Genomic DNA, 26,157 nt, shown 5'->3' on the forward strand with positions numbered 1-26,157 from the left:
CGCTGAAATATATCGCATAATCTTGTTTGGCCTGGTACTGGTATTTCAGTCTGCTTATTAGCATGCTAGTAACGAGCATGTGTAAGGCGGCTTTTAGGGTGTAAGTTCTATGTAGGGGCGTAGTTTCAACCTAACTTACTTTGCAGATACCAGCTCTTTTTTTGTGAGGTCACAGTTCTAACCTAATCTACTTTTCTGCTAGCAATTCATTTCTGTATGGGGTTTTGAAACGAACTGTTGAAATGAACTATGGGGTCTATGCCGCAGGAGGGCCTCTTAGATGGAGTTTTCTTTTTATAGTTAGGTATATTTATGTAGTTTTTTTTATTTTGTTTCCTATCATATTGTTCTATCTTGTGTTGTGTTTTTAAGTATGTGTCTATTCATTTAAATAAATACTTTAAAGTTTGTGTCTTAGATTTAAAAAATTAACTACTTATGTATTTATTTACAAGTAGATTACCAATTAAATTGATTTATTGGAATCCATTGTTGTAATGCGATCCTCGAATCCCATACTTCAACTACATACCTACAGTACTCTATATGAATTCCCCGATAGCTGCAAAATAAAGGCGTACACTCACGTGTCAAGGTACTCAGGTCTTTAGCGTTCATGTCGTGTAGATACGCCTGCAAGTCGTCGTCCAGTGCTTCGCTCGTGTATTGCCCGCCTTCTACGCGAAGAATCGCTATCGCCATGTGGACATCCAGTGCCTTACTATGATAAACGTTAGGTTATATTATTATTGATATGGTGAATGTGTTGGCATTCGGAAAACTAGGAAATATGACTGGACTCGGTGTTAATTACCGTATTCAAAGACTGACATTTTAATTTCTATTAGATAGTTTCCTGGGTAAAAAAAAATATATTCTACTTAACCCTAAATGTCGGGTTAAGTAGAATATTATATCAAAAAATTATTAGACAAATATTTTTTTCTTATTTCAAGCAACTTTGACGCGTTTCATCTTTGTGTCGTATTTTACACGAAGATGAGAACGCGTGAAAGTTTCGGAGTAGGGCCCATGACGTCATGCCGTGTTAAAAAGTATCGCACGCATAACTTTAATTGGCTATATTCAATATTTATTAATACGTATCCAATATTTTCTGATATCTAACTGATAGACTACCTTCTTCACATACTCACCCACGGCGACTGTTGTAGCGATACTGTCGCGCGTTCGCATCGATACAGTCGCGATGCGGTCGCTAGCTATGTACCCCCGCCCGCATAGCCACGATTCAGTCGCGGTGCAAACGCCCTACTGCCGCGCTTCACCTTCCCTCCCTTCCCACCCTCCCTCCGTTCTCTCGACGATGTCGTCCGAAATGGTCGCGCGTTTGCATCGATGCGATTCTGTAGTAGCGCGTTGCAAATGCGCATTAGTAGCGATGCTGTCGCGTTTTGTGTCGCTACAAAAAGTCGCCGTGGGCGAGGGCCCTAAAATACGATAATCCAGTGGTATTTCGTGAGTAGTCATAGTTTCCGAGTTTACTCGAAGGCGATTGTCATTTTTTTATTTCACCAACACAGACCTTCCATTACTACTACTATTGCCCTTCATACTCACTGCATGACTTCCACATAGTCGACGATCTCTGATCGGTCGCAGTTCAGCCAGTTTTCCTTAAAGCCCATCATCAGGATATTTGGCTTCAGCTTGCCGAGGCCGCTCGACTGGGGAAATTGCATCAAATTATACATCAATATTAATGGCGGCCGACTAAGCAGTGGCAACACTAGGCGACGGCGCCATCTTGACTGAAATGACTTTTGCAAACGCCAAGAAGTTATGATTGTGGTTAGAACGAAAACTTTCTGAATAATCATTTTTATTATTATTATACCATCATTCATCATCATCCCAGCTTATTACAAAGATCCAAATTGTAATAAAAAGTTGGTATAAAAAGGATCCCCAAAGGGAAAAAAATACGTATAAGTCTACACACCACACAGTACGTTTATACATCCCACTGCTGGACACAGGCCTCCTCTCAGAATGGGAGGGCCTGTATATTATTATTTTATTATTATATCTCTATACTTGACGCTGTAAGTAGCCTATGGCGTTTATAGGAGACCATAGCCTGACAGTTCGCTATGTGGTAGTACTAGAAACATACCTGTATGAGCGCGCTGGCGCCATCTTTGAAGTTGACGTCATCAACAAGACTGTAGAACGCTTTGATCTTGCGTTTGCCGAACCAGTGGTACGCTCGCTCGTACAACGCTTCACGCGCGCGGTGGCTCACTTGGTTCTGTAAAATCATTTGTTCTGACTGACTGATAAAAACTAAGATAAAGCTGAGATTTGATTAAAATAAATAAATATAAATAAACAAATATCATGGGACAATTAATATCAATCAGCCTAGTCGCAAACTAAGCAAAGCTTGTGCTATGTGCAACGGATAGATATACATAATATATTATCACTACTTTGAAAAAATGTCGTATCTCAAATCAATACGTCATCAAAATTGACCCTTAAAATAATGTACGTACATTAAGTTCACTCAAAAAATCATCGATTTTGAGATACGAGTTTATTTCAAAGTAGCGACGATATATGGATAAATACATACTGAAATACCTATTAAAACGTCCAAGACTCTAGAACAAACATTCGTATTATTCATACAAATATCTGCCCCGACCTGGGACCGAACCCGGGTACTCAAGTTCTCTATCCACTTGGCTATTGCTCATCAAACATAACTACTACTTACTAATAAGCGTGGCGCCAAAGGGTAGTTTTATGAGGACAAATCCAGAATAATATTCCTTTTAATCCTATTAATATTATAAATGTGCAATTAAGGATGTTTGTTACTCCAAAACCCGGCGAGGGCAGAACCACTTAGCTCATCCTGGCACAGCCTTTCGATTTAACTTACTGGTACGATATGGCCGCAGAGCATCAGCGACAATCCTTTAGTAAGGAGATAGGTAAAGTCCGTCAGTATGGGCCTTTCCCCCGGGAAGCCAGTCAGCACCAATATCTGAGGCCTGGAATACAAAATATATATACAAATAAAGACAAATTAAATATCATCTATAAGTTCTACATTTAGTTCATAAGGGAATGTGCGTGGAACAAAAAATTTCACTTAACAGGTTCACAATCCGATGAGGCGCATGTACCTCATGAGTGATTTCACTGTTACATCCATGCACTGTGCCTAATGGCAATGATTTTCAGGCGGTATCCATAAATGTAAAGGGAGAACCGCAAAAAAAATCGAAAAGAAAAATTACTGACATTTCATAGCCTTGTAAAAAAAAATACTTATCGAGTATTTCTCAAAAAGTTGTCCCGTCATGAAATTGACAAGAAATCAGTTTTGTCAAGAAATTATTAACCCTAAGGTCGTCAGGAAAACGTCACGAAATCTTGTGACGAAAAAGTCACAATTTTGTAACTACATCAAAACTTTCTATTGGATCAAACAAAAAAGATTATCTGACTTTTTATCACTTTTACCACAAGGTTTTGTATATATTTAAAAACAATATAACTTTTTTTTTTGTGGTGAAATAGCGTCAGGATTTTTTTTAAAGAACTGAAAAAATGGAAAAATCGACAACTTCGGTCCCTGGATAGATTTTCCATAAAGTATCTATAAGACTTGTATCCAGCAGTTTTAATTTTGGCAAGTAAAATATTTTAAAACAATTCGATCTAATGACCTGTCTTAATAAAACAATTAACACCTAATTAACAATCTCATTATTATTTATTATGTTCATGAAAAACCGGTGCAAATTATTTAATTTTAATGTCCCATAAGTTACAGTCAAAAATTCAATTTAGTTAATTACCAATTAAATGTATTTTTCTGTATGTCGAATATGTGTAAATAAATGCTTCTCTCTCCCTCTCGATTACCTATCCAATTCATCATCATCATCACCATCATGTCAGCCGAAAGACGTCCACTGCTGGACATAGGCCTCCCCCAAGGCTCTCCACTCTGACCAGTCTTGTGCTTTCCGCATCCACTGCGATCCCGCGATCTACCCAACCTACCGCGACCTATCCAATTCTGCCAAACAGCATTATCCGTGACGTTATGTGCTAAATAAATTTCTGGACTAGCACTGAAAAGGAAACATAAAACGTAACAAAATACTAAATCAATATACACTGACAATAATTTTCAAAAAATGTCGGCGTTGTCCTCGGCGAAATTACAACTAAACAACATCTCAACAAGGGGTTTACTCCGAAATCTGAAGTTCGTATTTCACTGTCCCTCTCACTCTCTTGTGAAATACTATTAGCGAGAGCGGGACGGCACGATACGAAGAACTAATTTAGAATTTTGTATTATATATTAACATGTTCACAGAGCAATGAGGCACATGCGCTTCATAGCAATGACGTATCTTACTTAATACGAACCTAAATGACCGTTTAATGACATTATTATTATGTGGACTCCAAAGAAAGCTGATACTTTTGTTAAATACTATTAGCGAGAGCGGGACGGCATGATACGATTCGCATTTATAAGGCCTATAAAGTGCCATCGTTGTCAATCGCCAAACTCACTCCGAGCGGAACACACCTCATTTATCTGTAGGTAAGATATAAAATAAATGTATTTTGTATGTAGTTTTTTTTTGTATCATTAATTTGTAATTTTTTTATTTAACTTATGGGTTTTCCTTCTTGCTTTACTTTTTTTAATTATTTGGTTTAATTTATAATAATACTAGCTTTTGCCCGCGGCTTCGCCCGCATGGAATTCGGTTATCGCGCGCTGTTCCCTTGGGAACTGTGTATTTTTCCGGGATGTAAAGTAGCCTATGTCACTCTCTTGCTCATATACTATCACTATGCTAAAAATCACGTCGATCCTTCTCTCCGTTTCGACGTGAAAGACGGACAAACATACAAACACACACACTTTTGCCCTTATAATATTAGTATGTATGAGTGTACTTTGTACCGAATGCCTGTAAATAAAACTGTACTATTTATTGAATCAGGCGTTACTTTGCGGAGGTCCATATCAATGAACTAAAATAATTTCCTTGCTCACCCGCTGCTTGCTTTGCCGCTTGCTTGTACTGAGTACTGGTAGCATGGTGTACGGTTGTGTCACTCTGAAGATGAGCTTTGGTTGAGTTCGAAACGCGTCAGTGTAGTGTGGTGGTGGTGATAGATGGGTTTGTGTGATTTGTGTGTGTTCTTACAGTGTGGAGGTGGAGGAACTGCTTGAACACGCATATTTTGCATAAGCTTAGCTATCGTAAGGTCGCGGGTGAGCAAGGAAATTATTTTAGTTCATTTAAAACTGTACTATTACTATTAAAACGTGAGACAAGAATGACCCAATGACAAGAAGTCTGTACTGCACTCAGAAAAATACCTGAATTTCAATTTAACTACCAGACATTTTTAGTTTACTTAGCTTTATTGCTGAACTATGTATAATATTTTAACTTTCATTCATAAGTATGTGTAAAGAGCATGGTTGAGAGTTTATTCAAAAACTTAGATTTTATGTAATACAGTTGAAGTCAAAAATATCTTTACACTTTATTTTTAACCCCCGACGCAAAAAGAGGGGTGTTATAAGTTTAACCGCTATGTGTGTGTCTGTCTATAGCAACCGATTTGAATGCGGTTTTTTTATTTGAAAGCAGGTTTTCTAGCGATGGTTCTTAGACATGTTTTTCAAAATCGGTCCAGCCGTTTTCGAGATATTGAACTTTGAAATGACAATGTCGGAGGTTTTCCAACTTTTAATTGGTTATATTTTATTAATTTGGGTATAATAACATAATGCATGCTTACGAAATTACAAACAGTGACTAAGTTTACCTAATTACAGCGCAATACATCACAATAATAATTGTACACACCATTTAACACCTAATAAAGGAAAGGAGAAAAAGATTGACTACGCTGTCACTTCGTGTTAGTACTAAAATGTTAAGATATCTTTGAGCTCGACTGTACAAAAGAGAAGTTGCTAATTTTGGTACGGTGTCATTTTAGTTTAACATTTGACATAAAGTGTTATTTTTTATTTTCAGTAATCGCTTCAAGTTGTAAATAAGTATGTCAGAACCAAAGAATGCGGAGGAATGCAACAATCAACCCCAAGAAATCAATAACCGCGAGACCCATGAACAAGAGACAGAACAAAACCAAGTGCAAAGCAGCGGTGAAACTTCAGCCGAAGAGCAAAGCGTCCTGCCGAGGGACCAGTACATAATGTACAGAAGAGGAAAACTAGAAAAGAAGAAAATAATGATAATGCAATTAGCTGAATTGCTTGGCGAATATAAAAAAATAAATGCCATGCAAAGGGAAACCATTCAAAGGCTGAAAGACGAAAAATACAGCATAAGACCTGCGATACGAAGACGTCGCGTCCTTTACAAAAGAAAATAAGCCAAAAAAACTTTTAAGGCTTGGAGGGTTATTTGAATAAACATTATGCTAAATTTCAGCGTGTTTCACTCATATAAGTAATAAATACAATCCCCGAAACAAACAACAATAATATATAGGCTACTATTTATCCCGTCCCAATATTCCCACGGAATCCACGTCTAATGTCAAAATCATAGCCGAAAAATCTAGAGACAACAAATTTTGCACGGCGTTCGTCATAAAACGTAAATGAAGACTACGACGCTGGGAATTCAGTAAATAACAATTCCGAAAATTCAATTTGACTGCCAGATTTAATGTTTAACGCGACCGAAGCTTAAAAAGTACTACTCTTAAAAAGTTAAAGTTCTAGGTCCGCTAAGGCTGCGTTTTCACCAGAGGTACGAGGTAGCTGAGTGGTGCGAGGAACTGGAACGGTGTGACCGTTTCCACCAGAGATGTGCGAGGTAGCTAAGCGGTGCGAGAATGCGTAGCGATCTCAAAAATGGCGGAAAAATTTGTGGTATCATTTGAAAATATATTGTCTCATAAACGTCTGAATGCATTTAAATGGCACTTAGCTAAGAGCCATCACAAATAAATTAGCATTCCGCGTCAAAAATTCCTTCCGTTTGAAAGCTCTTTATTGTGTATGTTTATGTTCTCATTTTCTATTCAAATTCGCAGCAATCCGACTGACAGAACAACTAACAGAATATCTGACTAGCAGAAGATAGTTGCTCTCTCTAATAATTATTTAAAACCGTGAACGTCGTATTGATTTATGCTGGATTGGAAAAGGGCGGGGTTTTTGCATGAAAACATGTGTCCTGCAGACAACTATTACCACCACTACACTACATCGGAACGTTTCGAACTCATCCAGAGTTCATCCTCAGAGCAACACAACAGTTCACCATGCAACCAGATATTAGGGTGAGCAAAGTAATTGTTTTTAGTTCATGGTAACAATGACGTACCTGTAATTCTTGACGTGCTCAGTGACACTATTGAGATGCTGTACTCCGGCGAGCGCGGCTTTGTACGTCTGCGCCTGCGTCGTCGAGCCCCAGTTCACATCTAAGAAAAAGGATTTGTATAAGAAATACATATGTATTTTACAACAATAAGAAGCAATAGTAAGTAAATACTTAAATAATGAACACCTCTAAATATTAAATTAATTAAGACCTCATTATGGAAAAATCATTTTTTGAAATATACGAGGCTCGATTTATGTTTCTTTCTCAATCAGCTTCAGTAAACTTCAGTAAGCTAGTTGAGACAGCAAGATAATAGGAACTTATCCGACAAAATACGATAGCAATACAATATTCAGTACAACTGTCGATGTTTTTTGACGTTATGATAACGTAAACATATATTTAGGCCCATTTTTTATTTTACTGACGATTTTTTAACTAACTAACCAACAAAATGTTGGAAAACCCCCGACTTTGTCACTTCAAAGTTAAATATCTCAAAAACGGCTGAACCGTCTGAGAACCATCGCTAGAAAACCCGCTTTCAAATAAAAAACGCATTCAAATCACACACCTGCCCATTTAAGAGCTACAGTGCCACAGGTACACAAAGACACACAGAGCGGTCAAACTTATAACATCCTTTTGCGTCGGGGGTTAAAAGTTGGCCCATTTGTGACCGTACCCGGCTTTACCTGGGTTAATAGACGTAACCATAGCATACCTGGTTTCCTGTAAGACACCAGCAGATACAGCGCCAGGAGGAACGCAAACGTGAACAGCGCCGTTATCCACGAGATCACGAACATTATGGCCAGGCACAGCACCGCGCCCAGCAGCGACAGCCACATGTTGTACAACTGTATCCAGTATCATCATTAAAATTAAGATTGTTTTTTTTTAATCTTTTTGTATTTTTTATTTCAATTCCAAATTTTTTTGTTACTTTTACGATCATCCCGTAAATCTCATATCGAAAATACAAACTGAAACATAAATGCATTGAAAAACCAGAAAAATAAGACCAGCGCTGGGAATCGAACCCAGGTCCTCGGCATTCCGTGCCACGTGCTATACCACTACACCACCACTGGACAGTTATACAGACACAAATTTCTCCTATGCATCACATATCTCAGCTTGTTTATTTTCTTATTTAGTCACTTAAGCAGCGACACTACTTTTAGTATCATCATGAAAAAGTTTTTCATCATCATCATCATCATATCCGCGAATGCGAAAGCAATCGAAAACAGTCGAGTTCATAAACTTGTGAGCTAAAATTTGATCAAAAATATCTGAACACGACTCTATTGTCAACGGCGTAGAAGCTGTGACGTCCACCAACGAGATGAAAATAATAAATGAAAAATGAAAATATTGCATAAAAATCTTACAAAAAACAATCTAAGGCTCTGGATCCTGTGCCAGGAGTCCCTGTATTACAGGATACAATGAGATGGATGGATGACCTGGTTAAAGCTCGCGGACGTTCGCAATCGCATTCATCTTCAATTTCCAACCTCGTCTTATAACGTATGACAGAAAGAAGTAGTGAAAACGATCGTGATTCCAAGTGTGCCCGCTTCCAATCGAAGCAAGTAGAGGTCCATGACGATGATGATGATTATCATATCAGCCGTAGGATCTCCACTGTTTGACTTACTTTGGCCTCGCCCATAGACCTTCAGTCGCACCGACGGCTTTAACCAGGTCATACGTCCATCTCGTTGGTGGACGTCCTACGCTGCGCTTGCCGATCCGCGGTTCCATTCAAGAACTTTACGGCCCCAAAGATTTTGCCTTTGAAAGGATTTTGCTAAAAATATTTTTGATACAACCTTTTTTCGCCGATTGTACTTTTTAATTTTATTTAATAGCAAAACGTATCTGTTCAAGATACTAAAGTCAAAATAAATTATTTCATTTTATCAAAATTACCATCATTACCATCATCATGACAGAAACAAAGCAAATATTATTCACAAAATTACACACATGACGCACACACACACACACACACACACACACACATACACACGCACGCTTGCTCGACGCACGCACACATTTAACTAATGCAATAGACTACTTAAAGATCCCCACATCAAGGGTCACATTGTATCTGCTCACCCTGAAGGTAGGTCTCCACCCGACGGGCCGCGCGAGGCTGGCGTGAAACGTCGAAAAATTGATGAGTGTGTACGCAGCCAGGAAGAAATTGGAGATCAGCGGCGCGATCTGATTCAAACCACCTGCAACAGTACACTACATTACACATTCAACTCAATGAAATACTTTTTTTATGATACCTCATGTTCCTCGCGACTCCGTCCACGTTGAATGCGTTTACCGTTATACCGCGGGAACTATGCCATTTTCCGGGATAAAAACTATTCTAAGTCCTTCCCCGAGACTCAAACTACCTGTATACCGAATGTAATCTAAATCGGTTGAGCGCTTTAGACTTGATATGGTAACCAACAGACAAACAAACAAACAGACTTACAAACTTTCGCATTTATAACTTTAGTGGTATACTACCAGCGCTTTCGAGAAAACCATAATTTTCAAGAGAAAACAGCAAGAAACTTGGCCGATGGATGACAATGTTCAGTAGAAGACTTACCCATAAGTATGAAGGCGGCGGCGATGATAAAAGTGAGCACGTATCCCCTCACGGGCTCGTTGTTTTTGCCGTACCCTTTCGCGAAGAACTCCAAGTACGGATACAACTTGTCTTGGCACAACGCCTGGGAAAAAACGTTAAACAAACGTTACAGTGGCACCTTTAATACTAAAACTCACAATAATCACTTGTTTTCTTTTTGAAAAAGGATGCCGATTACGTAGAGCACTGAAAATGTGTTTTTTTTTTACATAAAACTGACCGTGATTGACCCTATCTCACCTGATGTTAAGTGCAGATGAGGCCAAAGGTATATCTCACTGGTTCAGTAACAGCCTATTCACTCTAGCTCTAGTTTGATTCCGAGAAGCCAATCCTAAAGTAAAGCAGTGGCAGACTAGTGGTTTGACGTAAGCAGAGGGTTGTTGTTTCGCACCCTAAATCTGTACACACTAGCTAATACATTCAAAGGTGTGTGTTAAGTTCCCAAGCCACACTAAGCCAGCGTAGGAACTATACGGCCCGAGGCCTGTCATTCTGAGAAGAGGCCTGTGCCCTGCAGCGGGATGTATAAACGTAAGTAAACGTATACGTAGTTATCTCCTTTGGGGTTCCTTTTTATACCAACTTTTTATTGCAATTTGGATGTTTTTAACATCAATTAAACATATCCTAGATGCCTGATCTGACGACATTTACGGTTAGTTTCGTTTATTATACCATTAGCAAATAAGATTTGTTTTACAGCTTACATATTCTAAACATCAAGCATCTAAGGGGTTGTTGCACAGTCGAGGAAACTGTATCACGTACCAGGGCGAAATCTTTGTGCTCCTTATATCATGTTGACATCGCATACAGTTTCCAAAGAAATCATAGCGAAATTGATTACGAAAGGTACCACCCTCGTACAATCGTGTTCATAAACTTATGAGCAAAAATTCTATCAAAAATATCTGAACACGACTCCATTGTGAACAAGGTTATGAACTCGTCTGTACAGTCACCTGTATTAATATCTGCTACAGCGAAGCATGCAGTATCTGACACGCCCTACCGGCCCTAGGAATCAGATATTTATGCATCCTTTGTGTCAGATATTGGTACTGGTGAAGATTCAGTTTCTCGTGTTTACCTGGAAGACTTTAGGCGCAGACACGAGCGAAGCGAGCGCGGACGACAGCGTGGCCGCGAAGCACCCGCCGTATATCAGCGGACCGAAGCCCGATACCAGCCTTATCACCTTTAGAACAAACAATATGCATAATTTATTGAATCAGGCGTTACTTTGCGGATATCCATATCAATTAACTAAAAGAAGTTCTTTGCTCACCCCTGACCTATGATAGCTAAGTTTTTGCAAGATATGCGTGTTCCTGCAGTTCCTTCACATCCACACTGTAAGAACACACACAAATCACCCAAACCCATCTATCACCACCACCACAATACACTGAACTCAACAACACAAAAAGAACTGTTTCGAACTCTACCAGAGCTCATCTTCAGAGCAACACAACCGTTATTCTAAAATCTGGTAGTATGGTGTACGGTTATGTTACTCTGAAGATGAGCTCTGGTTGAGTTCGAAACGCGTCAGTGTATTGCGGTGGTGGTGATAGATGGGTTTGTGTGATTTGTGTGTTTTCTTACAGTGTGGAAGTGTAGGAACTACATGAACACACATTTCTTGCATAAACGTAGATATCATAAGGTCGCGGGTGAGCAAAGAAATTCTCTTAGTTCATGACTGCACTGCTGTGAAGATGGATACAACTCCATACCCGCCTATAGCCAAGATGTCTGCTGATTTTTATTTACTTTGAATGTACAATACTAACACTAGCTCATAGAATTCTTTACTAAACTAATTTGGGTTTTTTTTTCTGAATTAAATAAATTTACTTAATTGAATTGAATATCCGAAGTAGCAACTCGATTCCTCTCGGTTGCTTACATTTTTCGCGTAGTCGGTGGTGACAGTTCAAAGGTTCTGACAACACCTGTACCCGACTGACGCACGATGTAATTTTCGGGAATCCCTAAGGGAATTTAGTAAAATCCCGGACTTTTAATTCATCCACCGGACCTAAAAAGGTTTTCCCGTGCAAAGTCGTGAGTAAAGTCTAGTAGTTCGACATAATTTGTATTTGCTAGCTCATTAAAAGCAATCATTGCAAGGTTTACATCTGTCAGCAGTAATTCCAGACAACTAGGTATAACATCGGGGCGTTCAGACAGTGGCTACAGACCAGTAAGTCTCCTTCACTTGTGCTCATGGATGTTGGTGATCATTCCCCATCAGATGACCCGTTTTCTCGTTTGCCTCTTAAACTCCCACGGCCTGGTAGCCTATATAAGGCCCTAAACTGAATGCTCCTTTCATCCACTCAAAGGGATAAGTTCACCTTTCTACATACATCTCAACATCTGTCAATTGTGTTTGTTACTTATTTTGTACAATAAAGAGTTTACATACATAAGTATAGGACTTGTTGTATGTATGTAAACTCTTTATTGCACATGAAAAATTAAAATACAGATACACAGAGAAAACTACAAATGCGAGCTTAACCCTTTATAACGATCTCTTCCGCCTAAACTATGTATATTGTGATGTGACATTGTACTCTCTCATACATAAGCATAGGCATAAAGTTTCATGTATATAAAACAAACACTTAACTTGGGCCACAGGAGGATAAAAAAAAACACCCGTAACAAATACATATATCCGAGTGGTGCAGTTCCACTCACGTCATTGCTATGATGCAGGCCATACTCGCAGGTCCGGTTGGCGCAGTCCCCCATGGTCCAGTTGGCGACGTCCCCCTCGAGCCCCGAGGCCTCCCGCAGCACGGTCCAGCCGGCCAGCACCGCTATCAGCAAGTACGACAGCGTCGTCAGCAGGATGGCTAGGAGGGTGCCCTTCGGTATCGACTTTTGAGGATCCTGACGACAATTGACTTCATTTGTAATGGACTTATGAAAGGGAACGTCTTAAAATAAAGTTTAAAGAAAAACGGGCAAAATACGTAACGTTCATTTGACATAACATAGTTTGCGGTAAAAGTATTGATTATAAGGTACAAACTTTTATGATTCTGCATCTGCAGTCAACAAATTGGTTTAGGTTAGGTTAGGTTTATTTTATAACAATCCCGTAAAGATGACAATTTCTGAAAAAATGCATTAGGTATATCAAATGACCAGTTAAGTTGACAAGTTCAGTTAAGTTTTTTTCAAGTTTTTTTTTGATTAATTGTTGGAACAATTCTTCTTCTCGACTCGATCAATGTTCAAAGTGAACCACGTCCAAAGCGTGACATGGTTTAAGACTCCAACGAAAAACTTTAACAGGGGACTCAACCATCTGCTGATGGTTTGTCCAACCATATAGTGGGGCTTAGAGGATAAGCTTTGGGATTAGATGTACTAAGAGTTGATTGGGATCTTTGAATTTAGGTACATCTAATATCGTAATAACTAATTTTCAGATTAATGTTTTTGGTGAGTGTTATTAATACCTTAAGATCGCCGGAAATGTTAGCTCCCGCCAATATCCCGGTGGCGGCGGGGAAGAATATGGAGAAGACGGAGAAGAACGAGTGCTCCACACCCTCGTACAGGCGATAGTCCGGACCCATGTTGCTTTGCAGCACTGACACTGGGAACAAATGAAAAAATTACTGGCACTTGAGGTATCCCATCTCAGGCCTCTAGGTTGGCAACGCATCTGCAATACCCCTGGTGTTGCAGATGTTTATGGGCGGTGGTGATCTCTTACCATCAGGAGACCCACTTGCTTGTTTGCCATCCAGTCGAATAAAAAAAAAAGATTCATGAATAGACAGACACAAGTAAGAAAGGGCTTTCATCGTTTATGATGTGGGCCGCGGTGGAATAGAATTCGCTTTTCTCGTCTGTATTTTCGAAAAAAAAAAACATTGTTTGTTAGCCCAGCGAATTAGCTCGCTGAAGTGGCAATGGGCAGGCCATATAGCACGGAGAACAGATGCCCATTGGTGCCGAAAAGTTCTCGAAAGGAGACCGCGGATCAGCGAGCGCAGCGTAGGACGTCAACCAAAGCGATGGACGGATGACCTGGTTAAAGCTGTAGGTTCGTGGTGGATGCAGGCCGCTTCCAACCAAAACAGGTGGAAGTCTATGGTGGGCGCCCACGTCCAACAGTGGACGCCCTACGGATGATATGATGGTGAGGATGACGATTATGATGATGATGATGATGATGACAATTTAGGTTGGATAGGCTGTTAGGTACTGAACCCATGAGCTATATCTTCAACCTCATCTGCCGTTACAGCGCTAGTTAGCTTAGCGGAGCGAGGATATGTAAATGAAGCGTTTCTATTGGTTCATGACAAACACACTCCTCGCAAAGCACCCTCGAAAATCTCTGGTGGAAACACATCCCCTTCAAAGCATCTCTTCCAACATACACCAGATAAGAAACGGGCTGCTCACTATTATAGCCGACGAACCCCTGCGCTAGCTCTATCTCGCTCTTGGGCCCGATGATGGAGCCGACGCAGAAGTCCACGATGGCCGCCAGCAGGATGATGAGCAACACTATTTGAGCCTTCGCCTCCCACTCCATGCCCACTATCACTATGCCCGTGAGAAGGACTATAGTTATGCAGCCGTAGATCGCTTGGTCCTGTAAATGAAGATTTTTTACATGGTAGTATTATATAAAGCCACTTCCCGCCGTCTGTACGCTTAGATCTTTTAAACTAAGCTACAGATTTAAATTTATACGTAGTGTTCACCATCAGTCAGATATTTTTTCACGTTGGGTTAGGTTAGGTATGATACACATCTCTACATTACCTCATCGCCTCAAAGTACGATACATACTCGTGTATTAGCGCAGGTACTCGTATAGTTTTTGGGAAATGGAACAAAATATGTGAAGTGTCTTTGATAAGAGATCTTTTTATTTGAAAATTGTACCCGTGCAAAGCCGAGGCGGTTCGCTAGCTGAAAATAAATTAATATCATCATGGGACACTTGACACCAATTGACCTAGTTCCAAACTAAGCAAAACTTGTACTATGTATACTAGGCAACGGTTAAACATACTTATATACATAAATACATACTTAAATACATATTAAACATTCAAGACCCGAGAACAAACATTCGTATTATTCATACAAATATCTGCCCCGGCCGGGAATCGAACCCAGGACCTCAAACTTCGTAGTCAAATAAAATGTTATGGTATTACGTGAGGAGAAAACTTGAGTTATTTACTACTAAACTTAAGCTATCTCTTTCCATTAAAATTAAATTTAATAGGACTTCACATAACATGGTCTCTGCCAAATCGACAATTTAAAATAAACCTCCGCAACTAGGTTTGTCAAACTTCCCGCCACTTACCCAGCTCTTGCTGACCATGTAGGCTGACTCCGGTATAAGCGTGATGAGTGACTCTCCAAACCCGACCACGTACATGGCGCAAGCGACCGCGTTGGCCATAGAGAATATCAACCCGATACTGCCCCCGAACTCTGGCCCGAGCGAGCGAGATATCATGTAGTACGTGCCACCTGAAATGTTGAATAAAGAATACAATAAGACTCTTTATTGAGCACATTTTTACATGCTTTTATTTAGTTTCACCTGTCCCGTTGTCTGTCTGTCTGTCCGTGTGTAATCAAATCTTGCAAGTTAAATTCGACCAACTTCCAGTAGTTGGATTGACTTGAAATTTGGTGTACTTATGTAAATTGCGTGACAATACAATAATCTGGTAGTGAAATCCTGGTAATCCGGCCAGGATCGTCTCCACAAGACGGAACTCTTCAACAGTTAATGGCATCGACTTGAAATTTAGTATGCAAATGTAGTTTGGGTGACAATACAAGTACCTACAGTCAGCAAAAAAAGCTTGTATTAAAAATATTTTTTTTACCAAAAACTTATTTTTTTTTGTCAATTAAACAAAAAATTATGAAGATAGCTATATCTAATAATCTATCTGACCGGCGACAGTTAAAGCTCCGCGTGAAATCACACCGACACTAATAGTACGGCGCGACGTCACAAGACTCCCACCTCCGAACTTAGCCCTTTCGATTCGATCCCAGCCGTTACGATCGTGCGGGTTAATTACATTTGAATTTGACATGAATTGTACATAAAGTGCATTGTCGAAATTCTTTTCATACTTGGATGGGTTCGAAAGGGTTAGACGTGCTATATCTTTGTCATTTTTCGTTTGATTGAAAAAGAAAAAAAAAACGAGTCCAATATTTCTGATAATTTAACTGACGGACTAAATACAATATCTTTTTTAACCCGGAAAGTTCTCACTCAATTACGTCTCTAAGGGGCTGTTTCACCATCCAATGAATTAATTTTATTTGACGGATAAATGTGATGCCGTCTCCGTCTATTCGAACAAAACAAACAGATGAAATGAGATGAAATGAGATGGTGAAACAGGGGGTAAATCTTACAGAACGTGAAAAACACGTGGCAATTTTAAACTTCATGGTCTTGCGTAGTTGAATATCTATATCTACACAATTATTGATATTCTAATAAATCTACGATCATACCACAGTATAACAAGTTTCCCTACAGTAATCCGACGGAGACGTCTAGACAGAGCAATCAAGAGCAAGCAAGTGCGGGACGTGAGGGGTGAGACGCGGGTGGGAGGAGCCCCAGCTGCATACTTCGCCGTTCTTAGTAGCTTAGGACAAGTCTTCTAGGGCTATCGCGTTTTTTTTTACATTTAAATTTAAAATAAAATGTATTATGGCGCATACGACATGTACTGCGAGTGCGTGCAAATCTTCATCTCGCATAAATAAGGAACTAAGATTTTATCTATTTATATAATTTTATTTATTTATTTTTATAAAATTAAATTCAATAACAGGAACTTTAAGTCCGTTAAGTCTAGAAACCGAATGTATTTGCCGGTTACTAATCTATGAAAGTATATTTTGTAGAAAAACAAGTTTTTTATTTCAAAAATATTATATTTTGATACTTTTGATACGTCTACCTTCCAAATTTTAAATTTTTGACAACCCTTCCTTACTTGCGTAAATACCTATACAGGCTGCGGTATCGCTCAACTTCAAAGGCGTCGGCCTACTGTAGGGAAGACTTATTATACTGTGATCATACTAAGGTTTGACGCGAAGCCAAATCTTGTTTCAGGTATTTTGTACACGGTTACTGAACGCCACAAAACTCCACCACACGTCACAGAACTAAAGCGATTTTGTTTGTTTGGTCTCGATCGCCGGAATTAAATACATAAACTTACCACCCTTGATGACCCCGTTTGTACTGATAGCGGACATGGAGAGCGCTGTTATGGTCGTGACGACAGACGTCGTGAGTATGAGCAGGATAGACTGCGCTGCCAAAGGAAAGATCACGTTAATTCAGAAGTCAAAGTTATAAGTTCTGGTTCAAAGTAAGTGTTTAAATCCGTCGGGGTCACCCACTGTCCCTTTTAATTCGCTACACTCTTGACCAAGGAAGTTTTTCGGCGAATCGCCGTATCAATTCTGGAAACTCCAAGCATAGTCCTTAGTAGCTCCTTGCGTGACTCTTAAGCCTCTCCAAAAAAACAACAAGAAAGGACCTTTGATACTATAAACCCGTTAAAGAGTAAAGAGCGCGCAATAATGCTACTCCGTTAAACCATATTGCCCCGCGTGCCATGAACGTTCTTATAGGGTACAAGCACTCTCGATAAGTTACGTACCTACTCCAGCCTGTCCAACGACCCAGGACAGCCGAAGGAACAGCATGACACCCCAGATGTTGAGGAGGCATCGCATCAGCACGCCTTTGATCCAGCCGAACTTGACGTTGGGGCTCGGCGGCGGCTGCGACGAGTCTTTCTCCAGGGTCTGACCTGGCTGGAAGCAAACTAGCGTGTTGGAATTGTTGAAAGTCTTACTGTCCGTGAGAGAAGGATGTATACAAGGGAAGGAAGGGGGTTTAAAGGTAAACGTCCACTTGTCGGTATCGTACGCATCGGACGCATCGCACGCAACGGATCGTAGTATTCTTTGTATAGAAACTCACATAAGTGCGTCCACCTGTCCGCATCGTAAGCATCGCACATTTCTATACAAAGCAACAAATCCGATACGTCCGAAACGTACGATGCGGATAAGTGGACGCCTACCTTAAGAGAGAAAAGGTATTCGAAAATAGTCAATGGATCATTCATTACTCAAGCGGTTCAACTGCCTCAATTTTCATGGTTACATTTTTTTATGAATGGACTGATTTGATGACATTTTAGATTATTAAAATTACTGTTATTAAAATTATTATTACTACGAAGCTTGAGGTCCCGGGTTTATTATGAATAATACGAATATAGTAGTAGGTACAAGCTTTGCTTAGTTTGGGACTTGGTCAATTGCGTGTCAAGTGTCCCAGGATATTTATTTATTTTATTTTTTAAACCTCTTGTATTTCTACTAGATAATCTGGAAACTGTAACAGAATTTTCTAACATTTCAACAATATGTGCCTATGAAAATTAAAAAATAGACGCTCGAAGAAAGACCCAAATACAATTAGCTCAGCAAAATCTTATGCAGTTTAGAGCCTAAAAGTATAAAATGAATTATAAATAGTAATTGCTCGTCCGTCGTTTTTTCTTCTTTAAACTACATTGAGGGCCTAACTAACAGCACCTTCACCTTTTTGTGATAAATATCTGTGATACCATCTCTATTTGACTGTTTCATGCAATATAAGAGATGCATTAAACTGAATTTCGCGGCCTGAAATCCATATCTGTCAACATCTCTGTTAAATAACTTGCGCTATCTACCTGGGTGTGGCCTGTTATTAGTTTTTTAATTTATATCACACTTTTAAGTTCATACGAAGAAGCAATGTAAAGCAAAATGATTGATGTTTGTAGCGTGACAGGCGACATCAGTTGTGTTCAGAATGGCGTACATTGATAGCAGTTCAGTTTGTATGAAAAAAGGAAAATTCAAAGACTCTATTATTTTTAAAAGTCGCTGAACTAGTGCTGTTCAGTTTGACGAGGAAGATCTATGTTTAAATTTTTTGCTCGTATTACAGGCCAAACCCGGTATATTGATAGATATTGTCTGTATCATTACCAACCTACTCGGTAGCTGCCCAACCTACGCATTGGCACAAGCATCATTTGATTACTTATGGCGCCTTAACTCCACCGCCGCGTTAATCAATGCACTAATAAAAAGGTTAACAGATGACATGGCATTAGTAATCTTAATTAAATGAAGCCGGTCGTGATCCGACCTAGAACTTCGGGTCAGCCCTATACTAGAACGCTTTAGACATAAATCATTCATGATAGAAGATACACTAACGAGTAATTCTGCTAAAAACATGACACATCCCATCCCCATCAGATGACCCGCTTGCTCGTTTGCCACCCTCTCGCAATAAAAAAATGCTTCGCGCGCGTAATCCATAAATCTGGCAGTTGAATTGAAATATAGAGATTTTTCTAAATTCTCACAGTTTACATCGACATTGCATTAAAAACAGCCGTGCAAAATTTTTATGACTAAGCACAGCGGTTTTAATTTCAATTATTACATGCAAACGATTATCAACTTTAGGGTGGTAGACCACACATTATTTGGTACACACTACACACATACTCAAAAACTCTTTTACAACGTTAACATTTATTGTTTAGTAGGATGGATTTGAATTTAGGAACTTAACAAATTTTGACATACACGTAGATGTCTTGAAATTGAAGCTCGTCGTTAGAAATAGAAATAATTTACATATTTGCAAGAATATGGTTATCATGTAGAATGTCATTATCATACGCATCGGAAGAGATTTGAGACAAAATCGAAATATGGTTAGCAAAACATCGTCACGAGAGCCGTAATCAAGAGCGAGTTAGGTGAGAAACGTGATACACCTGTGCGGTTTTTGCTTAGCCATTTGAATTGATGTAAAGCCATAGGAAGCCAGGAAGCTAATTAATATAGGTTCGTATTCTTAATAAATAATTATATAATAGCCCTCTTGTTCTGAGAGGAGGCCTGTGCCCAGCAGTGGGACGTATATAGGCTGGGATGATGATTTATTAAAATAAACAAATATCTGCCACATACTCGTAGAAGAAGATGGCAATAGGTAGGACCATGATATTATTTATACAGTATGGCCAACGCAAATGAGGAACGCTATTGGACTTTATCATAATAGGCCTTTAAATATCAAGAACATGCAGGTACCTTGTGCAAGGTCCGCCCGGATTGCTACCACCATCTTGCTCGCTAATCCTGCCGTGAAGCAGCAGTGTTTGCACAGCCGGTGAAATTACTGGCACTTGAGGTATCCCATCTTAGGCCTCTAGGTTGGCAACGCATCTGCAATACCCCTGGTGTTGCAGATGTTTATGGGCGGCGGTGATCTCTTACCATCAGGAGACCTACTTGCTCGTTTTCCATCTAGTCGAATAAAAATAAAAAATAAACGCCAATTTTGACCATTTTTGGCAACCCCCCCCCCCCTTCCTTGTCACCCAATGTTGTTTCTGTGTCACAAACCACCTGACCCCTCCCACCCGCTAAAAGTGTGATGTAATTTATAGATGTCCCCCTATATCAACAACAACTAACAAAGTAAGTCTTAATCTTACCCTGGCCAATAAATGAGGGCAATTAGTTAATGACTGTTGTTAGCTCAATTGCTGACCCGATCACCTAACGCACGTCAGTCCGGTTACCTGACGTCCCGGCTCGCCGTAAGTAGATAATCTGTATTATCCTATTATAAGACGGCTTACATTCCAAGATAATACAGGGCGTCCCACAGCTACGACACATGGAGGGGAAGTACCTTAAATATTGTAGATAGACAATTTTACTGAAAGAAGACTTTATTCAAAACTAAGACAAAAATCACGAAAAGGAGAAAAAAAAAAAAAAATGATGAGAATAAATTATTTAATAAAGTAAAAAAAAAAAACTACTCCATACCCGTCCGCATCGTACTTGGCCAAACGTACCCATTACCCCAGCGGCATTGCCCCGTTGTATGGCCAACGAGACCCGCTGGACCAAGTACGACCGGAACGGGGGTCACCTCCTCTGTCCCTCATTCCTGCGCCCCAATTCCCAACCAACGTCTGGCGTCCACCCCCAAGGGCCAGCCGTCTCGACCGCAAATGCACAAAGTCGTACGCCGGTTCCAAGGCTGAGTATTTCAGGCGCTTTTTGACCGCGCGCATTTTCAGCCGCGGAACCAGCTGCCCTCGACGTGTGACTCAGGTGTATGCCGCAAAGGTACTTACGCACCTACGAACAGAGTCTTTATACGTATTTCATGTTCAAAGAAGACTTTATTTGATTTTAAAAACAATTTTAACTGCATTCAATATTTTTGAATAATTGCCCGCAAATGGTAAAAAAAACACACCGTAATTTTACTACACGATCGAAAGGCTCAATCTGAAGGAATTTTTTTCCAAGTAACATAGCATTTAAAAAAAGGAAGACCATGAGATTAAAAATAATACATTCACAATTTCAGGAAAATGAATACAATGTAAAATTTCATGGTCTTCCTTTTATTTAAGATGTTACTTGGAAAAAAATAATCCTTCTGATTGAGCCTTTCGATCGGTGTAGTAAAATTACGGGTGTTTTTTTTTACCATTTGGCGGGTTCGATTCCCGGTTCAGACAGGCAATTATTCAAAAATCTTTCAATGCAGTTGAAATTGATTTTAAAATCAAAATGAAGTCTCCTTTCAGTAAAATTGTCTATCTACAATATTTAATGTACTTCCCCTCCATGTAGCATAGCCGTGGGACGCCCTGTAGAGTAAGTAGGTACGGGGTTATTTAGTCAGCGGATTCTGTTAACAGGGTCATTATTGAGCATATTGAGCTATCTAAAAAAAAATTTTACAAGGGTACTTACACAACATTAGGTAGGTACAATTATTGTGAACAAAAAAAAATGAGCACGTGTTTGGTGTCTCGGCTCAAACTCATATTTCCCTAAAGAAGCACCCTTCAAAGTTTTATATTTCTCATCGTTGAAGACACACTGATTATTATTTATTTTATTAGTTTTTTTATTTATCATGGATCAAACCAATAACTAACTAGTAATTTGCTTGAATAAGGGCTGTTTCACCATCCATTGATTAGTGTTAACTGGCGGTTAGGTGTGATGCCGTCTCTATTTGTTTTGTACGAATAGACGGAGACGGCATCACGTTTAACCGTCCGTTAACGCTAATCAATGGATGGTGAAACAGCCCCTAAAACTCTCTACAGAAGTTAGAGGGTTTAGTCACTTTTCAGTAGTTACTTTGGAGGACAATTTCTGCTCCAATAGATTGAGATTGAGCAATCAAAAAAATATATATTTTAGATTACTCTCTAACAATAAGAAAATAAAATCATATCGGAAATGTTAGGTTAGTATTGTTCGGTATTTAAGATAGATTTCTACCTTTAAAATTAATCTGCCCATTTGAAGCGACTGAAACTCGACTTGCAACTTTTTGTTCACACACATTACAGACAGAGCTTTTTGTTATTCAGGTCAATACTGTGTACAATTCATGCAAGAGCAGCTAATAAAAGCGTGACAATAATAAATAAATAAATAATATATCACGGGACAATGCACACCAATTGACCTAGTCCCAAAGTAAGCTTAGCAAAGCTTGTGTTAGGGAAAATATTCGAGCGTTTTGACCGCGCGGTCAACGTCATTAGCGACCCAAGTTTATATAACACAACGGAAAGACAAGTCACAATAATTTTTATCACGCTAAATCCAGCATCGGTATTGTCTTCAATTTCATAAAAAAAACAACCCTGGGCATTACCACTTTTAAATACCACCTTCGAAGACACCAATGACAAAAAGAAACGCTGATTATTCGCCCGTTATGGGTACTAAGCAACGGATAAATATAATTATGTAGATATAGATACATACTTAAATACATATTAAACACCAAGACCCGAGAACAACATTCGTATTTTTCATACAAATATCGCCCCGGCACGGGGATCGAACCCGGTACCTCAAGCTTCGTAGTCAGGTTCTCTAACCACTAGGCCATCTGGTCTGGTAGTCGACAAAAAACATATTCCTTGCAAAATACTTTTAGCAGCAAATGTGTATTGATATAAATCGATTGGCTTTAGATGCAGCCAATCTTCTGCATTTTTATTCCACATGTCGATTCTTTTGAGAAAGCGGTTTGTAAAAAATACATTTAAAGAAGGATATTATTCTTATTTAGAAACTGGTTTTCGAATCTGAGGGGCTGTTCACCATCCATTGATTAGTGTTAACTGGCGGTTAGGTGTGATGCCGTCTCTATTTGTTTTGTTCGAATAGACGGAGACGGTATCACATTTAACCGTCGGTTAATGCTAATCAATGGATGGTGAAACAGCCCCTGAGTCTCGAAGGCGCCGAAGGGCTAGGTACGTATTCTAGTAGTACTTACATTATGGCTGTAAATTACAGCCCACTATTATCATATTTCAGTCCGTAAAATGTAACTGAAATAATTATCTAACACCTGCATAAATACGATATACTATGCTGAAACTATTTGGATACATAACGTTTTCCAAGGTCTTAATAGCGATGGAAAATTAGAAGCACTTATGACACTTGCATTCACATGAAAGGGATACATGTAGTTTTGTCAATGTTTTTTACATCTTACGGTTTAAGTGCGGAAAATAATTGAGAATATATTAACAACCATAATATGTAATAACAACCTTATCAAACTTGTTTATTTATTTACGATACCAATGTACTAATTTTATTATTTGTTTTTGTTACCAGAATAGATCTGATATGACGCATGCGAAAACTTTTTCTTTAATAATAATATTTTTATAGTATATTTTTTTTATATTCTGTATTGTTATTTTGCCAACGCACCGTAACTCAGATTATGTTATGGTTATGGATGTCCATCGGTGGCGGTACCTAATTGCTTTCCATCAGGTACCCGCCTGCTCGTTTTCCCCATCATATAAAGAATCTTATTTTGTGTTTGTATGATAACGTATAGATAATACGGCACGATCGTTGATCGACCAAGCTCTGTAAAATTTTGATAAAAAAAACATAGGTATCATTGGTTATTTTTTGTAGTGATGAGGAAACAAAAACATGGATATCATTGCTATTGTTAAGGATAATAAAATAAGTAGCGCTAATTAATATCAGTGTGGTTTTCCACATCCTAGCCACTTTAACAGCAAATAGAAATTTTGTAACCCATACAAAATAACTCCTCAAAATAGCGGCAGAGAAATTGGACAAAAATTCAATTTTAAGAAAGTCATCTTGGCATAAAATAATACTTCTGTGCTGTGCTGTGATACGTAATTTTTTTAGTTTAGTTCTATGTACATACAGTCACCAACACCAATATCTGACACAACAAGCGTGCATAAATACGACTCTATTACTAGGGCCGGAAGGACGTGTCAGATATTTTTGCACGCTCCGCTGTGGCAGATATTAATGCTGGTGACTAGACCTATAGTATTTTGTGTAATAATGTCACGAATAAATGTTTTTTCTTTCATTCTTTCTATGATATTAGGTAATTTATTTCATGGCCTTCTTATCATATCATATCATGTCCTACTACTGGGCGCAGGCCTTTTCTCAGACTCAGCTTCTCTTAGACTTCTCTCGGGTTTGAGCTAGTTTACACGCGGGCGCAGTATAAAAAGAAACAGCAAAAAAAGGATTACACACGAGTGCTACTTATTTAGTTGAAAACCAAGTCCCGTTCCCGGTTATTACCTATTAGGTAGCTTTAGTCCGAGATTCCACCGAATTCGTTTATCTAAGCAAAAAAAAAACGGGAACTATGCAATTTTCCGGGAAAAACTATCTTCTGTCCTATGTCCGAATGTCTCCATCTGAATCGATATACCGGTTTAAGCGTAAAAAGGTAAAAGACAGACAGAGAGAGTTACTTTCACACTCAGCGCCGGCCCTAGGACAGAGCAAGAGGAGCGAGCGCTCTAGACGCAAGATAGCAAGGGACGCCATTTTCCAGTTTCCAGTGGGAAATGAAATTATGATGACGCATTTTAAGAAGCGCTGTAGACAAACTCGCTCTACCTTTGATCAAGGGCTAGAGCCGGCGCTATTAGCAATTATAACATAAGTAAGAATTCAATAGTACATTGTTGTAGAGGCACGAAAGTAAGCAATAGATGAACAAGTTAGTTTGAAGGCCTTCGATAATACGAGTTCATCTATTGCACTTTTTGCCGAGACTAAACATTGTGCTTTTCACGATCACTGCGAGGAAATAAAAATAGTGTCACCAGCCAGCACGCCAGCTCAGCACGCCAGGAATGAAATTCAGAAATTATATTCTAAAAGGTCGTATCGTATTATGAAATACATATATTGATGCGACCTGCTTTCGTAATTTGTTACATTGTTGTCGTGTTTTGCGAGCCATAAATGAGCCGGCTGTTTAACGTACATATATAGGCAGTTTTGGGTACTACTGGATTTAGTTATATCTATGCCACATTTTTCGAGCAGTGTCGTGAAAATAAATGTCACGTTACTTTACAAGATTACCCACCTTCCTTGATAGCGAGGCGTTATGTAGTTCATCCAGGGTGGGCCGTGGCGCCGCGTGGCAGGGACAACACATTCCTGTAGTTATCCAGCCTGGGCAACGCCTCCGGGTAAAGTGTCTGGAACACACAAGAGTTATTAATAGTCTAGGAGTCATTACATACGGATTTGCATTCCAACCGCAACGTAACTGTCGACTGCACCCAATGCCCACACGATTTCATGGCAGTCGTGTCAAAAACTGCACGCAAACTACACGCTACATCGACTTTATATGGATTACAAGCGGCCCGGCTTCGCTACGTATACAAAAAAATGTAATAAATGAGAAGAACACGCTCTACCGATTTTTGTGCAACTTCACATAACCATCTACTAAATAGTCCGAACAAAGCTAAAATTTGGTTGGTAGAGGGAACCCGTTCTTGAGTTATAAAATTACAACGAAAAGTGGCATTGATTTTATATATATATGGATTATAAAGTCGATGACAC

General features: G+C 39.2%; 1 protein-coding gene and 1 long non-coding RNA gene across 2 annotated transcripts in view; one reads left to right on the top strand and one right to left on the bottom strand.

Annotated features, from left to right (window-relative positions):
• LOC141440009 (bumetanide-sensitive sodium-(potassium)-chloride cotransporter-like) overlaps window positions 1-26,157 on the bottom strand; it is a 64,552-nt gene that overhangs the window by 6,206 nt on the left and 32,189 nt on the right. Inside the window, 18 exon segments of the mRNA XM_074104466.1 lie at window positions 588-721; window positions 1,582-1,688; window positions 2,138-2,272; window positions 2,912-3,023; window positions 7,386-7,485; window positions 8,113-8,248; window positions 9,519-9,640; window positions 10,015-10,138; window positions 11,150-11,257; window positions 12,772-12,966; window positions 13,542-13,681; window positions 14,500-14,692; window positions 15,422-15,591; window positions 17,328-17,423; window positions 17,775-17,931; window positions 25,667-25,717; window positions 25,719-25,781; window positions 25,827-25,903. Of these exon segments, the coding sequence (XP_073960567.1) occupies window positions 588-721; window positions 1,582-1,688; window positions 2,138-2,272; window positions 2,912-3,023; window positions 7,386-7,485; window positions 8,113-8,248; window positions 9,519-9,640; window positions 10,015-10,138; window positions 11,150-11,257; window positions 12,772-12,966; window positions 13,542-13,681; window positions 14,500-14,692; window positions 15,422-15,591; window positions 17,328-17,423; window positions 17,775-17,931; window positions 25,667-25,717; window positions 25,719-25,781; window positions 25,827-25,903 (2,220 nt within the window).
• LOC141440053 (uncharacterized) lies at window positions 4,466-6,477 on the top strand. The gene is made up of 2 exons (XR_012452658.1): window positions 4,466-4,600; window positions 6,063-6,477. It is a non-coding gene; the product is annotated as an uncharacterized lncRNA (long non-coding RNA).

This window comes from Choristoneura fumiferana, chromosome 21 (assembly GCF_025370935.1).
Source record: "Choristoneura fumiferana chromosome 21, NRCan_CFum_1, whole genome shotgun sequence".
Taxonomy (NCBI): Eukaryota; Metazoa; Arthropoda; class Insecta; order Lepidoptera; family Tortricidae; genus Choristoneura; species Choristoneura fumiferana.